Genomic DNA, 10000 nt, shown 5'->3' on the forward strand with positions numbered 1-10000 from the left:
TGTGTGTGTGTGTGTGTGTGTGTGTGTGTGTGTGTGTGTGTGTGTGTGTGTGTGTGTGTGTGTGTGTGTGTGGTGCGTGTGCGTGTGTGCGTGCGTGCGTGCGTGCGTGCGTGCGTGCGTGTGTGCGTACGTACGTGCATGCATGTCTGCGTGCGTGCGCGGGTGTCTTTGTGAACCATTGGAAAGGAAAAAGGTTCCAGAGAGATCATCGCGACGTTCACCGATGTTTGTTGAAGAGAGTGAATGAAGGTACGCGCGGCGTGAGGCTCCCAGAGTTACTATGAGTTAATGAGAGGTTGGCAGCCAGCCAACTCCGCACATGTTCTCGGTTTAATTGGTCACGACGACATACTAACAAAAGCGTTAAATACGGTTTGCACAAAAGTGCCAAATACTGCTGAGACAAACGTGACAAATACGAGTCTTCAAAACAATGTCTTTGCGAACTATATGCTTTATTGTAGAACCATTTTTTGTACGCGATGTTACCGCTACCATCCCATATGATCGTATCTAACATACTATCTGTATATTAATTATTGATAATCCATCTATAATGGTAATCCATGATAATGTGTTTTATGCCATATACTTATCCACCATTGCCATATGTTATAATATCTTAATTTTTATTGTTTTATTGATGGACACAGAATCCCTCTGCTGTGGCACAGCAGGGAAGGACGCTGTACCATCTATCTACCAATTAGCTTTAACCATTGTCGTTATAACAACTATAATCTAAACTACGATTATTGTCGCTATTAAAAATATAATTTACTCTTGAGTAGATGACAAATACGCAAATCTATAACAATATATTGTATTGTTATTGATTTGCGCATTTGTCATCTACTCAGGAGTAAATTAATAGTCATTCACTGCTGACCGCATCCTAGTCGATACCGTGGAGAGATACCAGCAATCGTATATTACGAGAGCAAATTGTCGATTTCCTGAAAACGTACTAACATGTCAACGCGACACGCAGGGCACCTATCAGTCGCACTAATTCTCATCCGGGGGTGGCCCGGAGTGATCGCACGGGCACGGGCATGGGTATGGTGGCCAATCGGTATGTGGGGGCGGTCCTGACCAATCGGTATGTGGGGGCGGTCCTGACCAATCGGTATGTTGGGGCGGTCCTGACCAATCGGTATAAGAGGTTGGTCCTGACGAATCGGTATATGATGTTGGTTCTGGTCCGTCGGTGTTTGAGGGTGGCGATGGGCAGGTAGTCAATTGAAGCATGCTATCCACCCAGTTTCGGTAGAAAGACACTCTGGTGTACACTCCCGCGTAGTCCGGATCCGCACAACCTTCTCCGAACGACACCACGCCCTCCAGAATTGGGTCGCCGCCATTTTCGTCTACCATCGGTCCACCAGAGTCACCCTAAAACAGTTTGGAATACGGTAACGGCCGTAGGCTGTGCAAATTCATATGGGGGCAAATTTTTAAGATATAAATCACACGTGGAATAGGGTAAAGGCCCCCGCACACAGTGCGAATTCGGCGCGCGCCAGCGGCGCTGCGACAAATTCTGACCGTGTGCGGTCTGGTTTACCTGCGCAAATGGCGCGCGCGCGTTTAGCAGCTGGCGTGCGCCATTTGCGCACAGAACCCAAGCAATGCTCATGCGTGACTTGTGTTCAGCGCCGTTGGAACGCGCCAAATTCGCACCCTGTGCGGCGGGTGCAGCAGTCCGCTTTGCCCCTGAAGCTGCGGCTCTAGCGGTTAGAGGCATATAACATACGCCACACGGTCGATCACCAGCTTACGTATAATGTTGCTGCTGCTATACTATTCACCACAATGTTAGTATGCCAAGATTAGGACGATTCTTACAAAGATTTAGACAAGGTATGGACAAGAATATTATGAGATATTATATATATGATAGTTGTTTAATTAGTAGCGATACTCGTTATTAATGGCGGCGTGTCGGGCCCACCCAACATCAACGCGTACCTGGCACGAATCCTTCCCGGGAGCGGCTGCACACACCATTCCGTCATCGATACCACCGCCGTACTGTCCGCTGCAGGTAGCTTGGCTGATGCCTATAACATCCGCTTCCAACATGACGTTTGACTGCTGACCTGTGAGCGGCAGCAACAAACACAGACTAAGTTAGCAGCGCCTGTTATACGTTCTCAGTAACTTACTAATTATCCACCTATTCGCAATTTCGTCCTCACTTACGAATACAAACGAGTACATAGTCGGGGAAGGTGGAGCTTGAAGAAATACGACGGGGAAGCTTGGGAGAAGGCCGGCGAGAGGGCAGGCTTGGAAAATATAGGTTAGATATGAAGCTTGGGGAAAGGGTCGCGAGGGGAGAAGGATTGGAGAACGTCGCTTGGAAGGTGGATGCGCGTACCACCGGAGCTTGTTGTTCCCCATCCGCTGATCACTAAGGGTTTGCCCGTTAATGCATCCACGTTATTGGCAAGTGCTGCCATCGTGACAGGGGCCACATTGGGGATGTTCGACGCCGACACAGACAGCTGGATGAGCGCGATGTCTGCCGAGTTAGTGTTTCCCTTGTAGCCTTCGTGCACGATGATGCACGACACCTGCAAGAGATCAATAGAGAATTTGCTATAGAGCGGATTCAATGGATTATAATAATGGTATCTCTGGGATTGGGTCCTATATCTATAACTACACGCGTAAAAATTGGTATAGTTTGTTGCTTAGGTGAGAGAGAGAGAGAGAGAGAGAGAGAGAGAGAGGTAAATATACTGTATATAGATAGATAAATAGACGGATGGATGGATGGATGGATGGATGGATGGATGGATGATGGATGATGATGGAGATGATGGATATGGATTGATCGGATGATGGATAGAGATGGAGGAGGATGATGGCTGATGATGATGATGGGCTTGATGCATGGGGAATGACCTGATGGCATGGATGTGGATGATGAAGGAGTGGAGCATCCGATGGAGGGAGGCGATGATGGAGATGGATGGATGATGATGGATGATGATGGATGGATGGAGGATGAGATGGATGGATATATGTGATGATGATGATGCGATGGATGGATGAATGGATGGATGAGGATGGTATGAGCCGGATGGATGCGACCTTGAGAGCGATGGATGGATGAATGGAGAGGATGACTGGACGCATGACGGATGATGGAGATGAATGGACTATATGATGCACTGGGATGATGGATGCGATGATGGATGGACTGATGCGATGATGATGATGGATGGATGGATGGATGGATGGATGGAGGATGGAAGCATGGATGGATGGATGATGGATGGATGGATGCTGATTGGATGGATGGATGGATGATGGATGGATGATGGTGGATGACGACTGGATGGATGGATGGATGGAGGCATGGATGGACTGACGGATAGATGATGGATGGATGATAAGATGGATGATGATGGGAGTTATGACGAACTAAAGGGGAATGGAGGAGCGAATATACATATAATAATATATTACCAACTAGATAGGTGTATTATAATTAATTATAGCAGAGGCAGAGATAGAACGATAGCTATTAGATGGATAGATAATATCCGATATATAGATAGATAGAATAATAGATATAGATAGATAGATGATAGATAGATAGCTAGATAGATAGATAGATAGAAGATAGATAGACTAGATAGATAGAATTTTAAAGAAAAAAAAGATAGATATAAGATAGAGATAGATAGCTAGATAGCTAGAAAGATAGATAGTATATAGATAGATAGATAGATAGATAGATAGATAGATAGATAGATAGATAGATAGATAGATAGATAGATAGATAGATAGATAGATAGATAGATAGATAGATAGATAGATAGATAGATAGATAGATAGATAGATAGATAGATAGATAGGTGATGAATATAAAAAATGACTTTGTTTAATTACTTACACGTCTTGTTTCACCGCCAATGCCGTTAAAGTTTTCTGTACCAAGCATGACAACGATGGCTTCAACATCTGTATTGGTACTAGAAATTAAATGAGAAACCCATGTAAAAAATTCCTGTTTGTCAAGGCAAACGGTAAAGAACCATGAACCATGCGCGATAATGGACTATAATGTTCATGCGTCAACGATGTTTCTGTGGCATTTGATGCCGTACATAACGTACATGAGCAAGACTGGGATATTCGTCATGCGGTTGCTTCGTTAAATGTAAAGTAGAGTCGCAGAAATGCGCATGCTAAAAACATTAAGTAATTGCTTCATACACGCGTTTGCGTGCGAGCGTGTGAGCGTGTGTGCGCGCGCGCGTGTGTGCGTGTGCGTGTGCGTGTCTGTGTGTGTACGTGTGCGTGTCTGTGTGTGTACGTGTGTGTGAGGGGGGCTCTGACGATAATTATGCGTTTGTAAACTTACACACAATGAGCAGCAGTCAGCACCCAGTCCTCGGCGATCAGCGAACCTCCACAAAATGGTTCACCGGTCTGTCCATTATCAATAAGTCCCACCTATTCCGCAAGCAGAATAGTTAATGCAGAATAATATGAAAACAGCAGTAAAACCGCTCACTGCAGGCACAGAAACACGGTAATGACACACGTCTGTAGCCTATTTCTGTGTCGTAGAGGCAATATAATATATATATATATATATACATATATGCTATAAATTATCGTACCTGCAACAAGCTCGCTCAGAACAAATTTAACTTGTCGTTGATCTCTATCGACTACTACCTATATCAACGAACCTTGAACTCATTAAGTAAAAGACGAAGTAACGAATGCGTTGCGTCACGTGGCTGCATACCTGGTACGGCCTCGCTCCCGGCGCCACCTCTGTCCCGCCAACGATGTAGTGAGAGAAATCATCTGCGAACGAACCATACGCGCGTTACAAACGAACCATACGCGCGAACCATACAGCGATTAACTGGCGTTCATCTGAATTCGTCCTGATATAATAAATAGGTCGGATAGAATTATATGCAGCGCAGAATGGAGTTGTATCTCTGCGAAAATAAAGATATTACCGGCTAATAGTGACATCAATTTACACGCCCCTGCTGTAATGTATGTTACATAGATTATTTGTCACACTCACCGTGTCCTGAAGCAAAACGGCGGCTTCGCATCGCCCCTCCGCTGGCCGTGTCACACAGCAGCAGCGCAACCAGCGCGCCAAGAAGTAGTGCGACGTAGAAACGCATGCTGACTCTATTGATCGGCGAAGTAGTAACGATGTCTGACGCTTTCTCCCGACAACGTGCCCGACAAACTCGCGTTTTATAGCATTATCCACAATTGTTTACGTCTTTTGTGTATTTTTGCGCCCAGGCCGGTATTTGCTCTGACCATAAAGGCAAGTTGCCATCGATGTTTTGTGGCGGCGCCGACAAGTGACCGTTGCATTGTCGAATGACATCGTCTTTCTGACAAGTTCCGTAGCATTGCCGACATATCAATAATTACTTTCAACAAGGCTGAGTAATTTCGTCTTAAGTGACAAACGTGAATCCAGGTCCGATGTATGCGTGTGTGTGTGCATGCTTGTGTGCGTGCGTGCGTGCGTGCGTGCGTGCGTGTGTGCGTGCGTGTGTGTGTGTGTGTGTGTGTGTGTGTGTGTGTGTGAGAGAGAGAGAGAGAGAGAGAGTAGTAGTATAAGGAGTAGCTTGCTTCCTCCTGACGACTTCACGCTCATCTATTGAAGGCGTCAGGGAATCTTGCGGGTTTTATATATATATTTAAAAACGCGGTTGCCCCATTAGCGCAATTTGGCGCCCAGTCCGGTATTTGCTCTGACGATAAAGGCAAGTCGCCCTCGATGTTTTGTGGCGTCGACAAGGGACCATTTCGGTTTAGAGTTTCGTTTTTTCAGCCTGTTTACTAGTATTAGTGGTATATCAGTTAACAGCAAACAAGCCAAGTAGCTTTCGATATACATGTCTTTTGAACAGGGGTCGGCGATCGTGTTTGTGCGGCTTTCCGTGCATGGGTGCCTGTGTGCAATTTTGCGTATTTATACTCGTGTCTGCGTAAGTCTGTATACGTGCTACCATGTTCATGCGCGCTATTGCGTTCGGAAAATTCTAATTAAAAAGCACTAACTGTTTGGTATGGTTTCATCGTCTCCTTTCAGTTGATCAGTCCAATATGTATAGGTGAACGTAGCATGCAGGAGTCTAGACCACTTCTTTCATTATAGACTCCATGGATGTTGTCTCCTTGCGTTTATGAGGAAGTCGAGAGAACAGTCAGACAGAGGCAGTCTAAGCTCAGCAGCACTCGGTATTTGCGTTGGCAGGAGTGTGACGAACACCGTCGATGCACGGTGGCGCCGTCAAGTAAATCCATCCGGATGGAGTTACGGCGGCGTTCTGACGTTAGATTGGCACAAATCAATAAACTATATGGGTCGACAAACAAATGCGGAACGTTCTACAAATGTCACGCATAATAGCAGAACAGCTCAAATACAAACCTTGCGACTAACCACGTGAAATCACGTCATTGCGCGTAGCTGGTCGTGCGCATGCGCGTGCGTGCGCGATCCCAGATCCCGGATTAGTCCTGATTCCGCATCCCGGATTGTATGTGATTCCGTAGCAAAATCGAGAGATAGTACAATGCGAGTAACGTGTTCAATGTTCCATGGAAAATGGAAATGTTCCATGTGCGCGGCGCGAATTCCTTCGTCCTAATTTCTGTGATGTCGTACTACAAACGTGCGTTTGCGAGCCTATTCGTAAACAAACGTACTCAAAAACTATAATAAACTCTACAATCTACAATAAACTCATAAACAAATGTAACAGGAGGTCGTTCTAGTATAATATTAACCGCTATAGGTGGCATGCAACAGTAGTCTTTCGCTATTCTGTTCACAGATGTCGCACTACATCGCGCCATGAAATGCAATTTTTTGCATTTTTTGTTGTGGATTTTGCAAAGAAAAATCCACTCTGCGGATATCTGTAAAATGCTTATCATGTTATTGGTAGCAATTAAGGCATTCATATGACGTTAGCTTTGTAGTAATTGAACATGAATAGAGTGTACGTAGCATATGCTTGAAACATTCAGGCCTGCTATCTATGTGTGCCATTTACTGGTCAATTTATCTACGTTCAGGGGTGATAGTTTATAATATTATATTAGTGCGAAACAGCATCTAAACGAACCATCGGCTCTGGCAGGGCCTCACTTTTTCTCAGATCTGCTTAGATCGGATAAACACACACGCGCGCGCGCATGCACGCACGCACAGACACACAGTCACACACACACACACACACACACACACACACACACACACACACACACACACACACACACACACACACCACGCAACGCGGACGCAACGGCAACGCGGACGCAACACACACACACACACACACACACACTACACACACACAGCACACACACACACACACAACACTATATATATACATAGTAATACTATTATATACTAGTACACTATTATATTATACTATTATAATTATAGTATATACTATTAAAAGTAAATATTCGACCAAATACATAAGAAGAAAAGACTTAGAATTTCATTCGTTTAATAATGGGCACACGGTTACGTACGGGGCATACAGTCATATTTCATCAGGAGTCTATCAATATATATTATATATATATTGATAGACTCCTGATTTCATGTAACACACATATAGCCATCTATTGGCTAATCTAAGCTTCATTGGCGTCATGTTAGCGAGGGCGCCCTGTGAGTATAAAGAGAGGTATCGGGATTTATGTTTTATATCAACCTACTGCGAGGAATATTTTCTCTCCTTTTAAACGTATGAATACAACAAAATACGATTTTATCGCAGAGATACTGGCATTACGCGAACAGAGATCTGATGCGATGTTAGAGCGATAATTTAGTACGACTAGGCACCTTATGAAGGTTAAAATGAGTGGTGACTATGTTCTCTTCAATTTAAAAGTATTGTCGCAACAAAACCCCGTTTCATTCCTTTGGAAGTGGCTGAATTTACGGTTCAATACGTCACGGACAGAAATGCACATATCGCCACCTATTGGCTGTCTTAAATTCTATTAGGGGTACGTCAGCTAGGGCAACCTATGTTTAGTAACAAGAGGCGTCGGGACTTATTTTTCATGACGAGCTACAGCGACAAGTATTTGTTCTTCATTATAAACATATAGGCACACCATAATATAATTTTGTTTCGGAGATCTTTAATTTCGCATTACCCCTTGATCGGGTATAAATTTAATAAAAGAGTGCTGAAGTTGCAGCTTCATATGCCATAATTATAGTCATATATAACTATCTATTGCCTGATTCAAAAGCTCATTAGTGTTATGTCCGCGTAGACGCCCTGTCATTACTAAAGCCAGACATGGGGAGTTGTTTTAAGTTAGTTATTCAATAACTACACTCAATAGGTTTCTGCTATAGTATTAGTATACATACTTGCAAATCATTTGAGCTATCTTTTGACTAAAGATTGAGGATGAATATTATTGAAACTATAGCCAAAACTCGAATAGTGGTATAACGCAATACCCGGTAACCCGCCAAGGGACGCTGTACGCCAACAGGTGGCGCTGTTCAATTGGCACTTCAGGTGATCAGAAAATCTTCATGTGTTGTACAACAGTAGAAGGCATCCATAGGCAGCAGGCCTGAATAAGCATCGAACAGAAATTAATTAAAAATACTCACACTGTTACTTCGCATACACAACATACACTTTATTCATGTTAAATAACTACAGATTTATGCTCTATGCTCCGCTCGAAACTTTTGCCAGCTCTATGTTGCGAATTTCTGCAAAGTAGTTTGAACACATTTCAAACACAAAAATGACCAACCGGTCACTGGGGCTACGCCACCTGACGGAATGTCACAACTACACGACAAGACAAATTTTACTTCTAATGCTTTCTAGACGTCCACGAGGCATCTAACTTGCGTGCATAAGGCAAATTATTGCACTCTAGTGCCGAATTTCAGCGAAAAAAAGAAAGAAGCCTTTTCTAGATCAGAAATAGTACAACAATTGGTGAAGAATTTGCGGATGCTTACTGTTGCATGCCTTCCTCAGGGCCTCATGTAGTGCGCGTGTGAAAAGTTTTACAATTTTAACCAAAAGTGCACAATTCATGCGCTTATTCGCCCTACTAATAGCAGTATAAGGCGATTGGTAAACTTTCATTTTAACCAGCTTTAAATGTATTTTCTTCTAATAAAATAAAGGTGTCGGGATTACTATACATGTCACGATAATATAAATTATGTAAATGTGATATAGCTCAGACAGAGGTTTCATCTGACGTCATAGTTTATTGAGCGAAATGCCGGTAGCTGTATTAAATTCTGTGACGTTTATTGCGTTTGTTGTACATGCTGGTCAATAAATACCGCTTGCTGTGATATTCCATGTGATATGTCTAGAGCTATAGGCTATACGTTAAAACACTGACACACAAAACATTTTACGTACAAAAAACTTAAACACAAAACATTAGACGTACAAAACGTTGACGGACGTTCAAACAACAGCTGATCCTATAACAAAGAGGTGAAATATTTACTAGACATATTGGCGCTATTTCATGTATTCTTACGACTAGTGTATTATAAAGTATTGCGCAAATTTTCATTGAATAGTGGAATAATATTTTGTAATGATAGTAGAATATAGTGCCAGATTGCGCCGCTGCGTGGCGCCAGGAGAGTAAAAATTATTATGCCGGAAGGCGAGTGGACAAGAGTTTAGTAGCTCTAGAACTGGTGAGCCGAATTGACGGGTGGGTCGAGGTAACCGGTGCGCCTACAACTATAGCCATTCGCTCCACCTTATAGCTCCACCTGTAGCTATAGTTCTAGAGTTCACAAGAGTTCGGCTGTGTCGATGCGGTGAGGGACAAAGCCGGAGGCAGATTGCCGCCTCATGAGTCGCCGCCTCCGTACTAAAAGGACTATATCTAAGTTTCTCGTATCAGTGCTGAATTCCCCGCCATCCCCCACCCAGCCATCATGTTGATC

At 43.6% G+C, this 10000-nt stretch overlaps 1 protein-coding gene across 1 annotated transcript in view; it reads right to left on the reverse strand.

Moving 5' to 3' along the window:
- Positions 1-447: 447 nt before the first annotated feature.
- Positions 448-10000, reverse strand: part of LOC106808685 (trypsin-like) — a 25025-nt gene continuing 15472 nt past the window's right edge. Inside the window, exons 2-8 of the mRNA XM_014811507.1 lie at positions 6073-6157; positions 4775-4836; positions 4382-4473; positions 3911-3989; positions 2384-2579; positions 1972-2102; positions 448-1395 (exon numbers count right to left, since the gene is read on the reverse strand). Of these exons, the coding sequence (XP_014666993.1) occupies positions 1009-1395; positions 1972-2102; positions 2384-2579; positions 3911-3989; positions 4382-4473; positions 4775-4836; positions 6073-6157 (1032 nt within the window). The 3' untranslated portion in view covers positions 448-1008. The remainder of the gene's footprint in view (positions 1396-1971; positions 2103-2383; positions 2580-3910; positions 3990-4381; positions 4474-4774; positions 4837-6072; positions 6158-10000) is intronic.

This window comes from Priapulus caudatus, unplaced genomic scaffold, assembly GCF_000485595.1.
Source record: "Priapulus caudatus unplaced genomic scaffold, Priapulus_caudatus-5.0.1 Scaffold296, whole genome shotgun sequence".
In the NCBI taxonomy this organism is placed as follows: domain Eukaryota; kingdom Metazoa; phylum Priapulida; class Priapulimorpha; order Priapulimorphida; family Priapulidae; genus Priapulus; species Priapulus caudatus.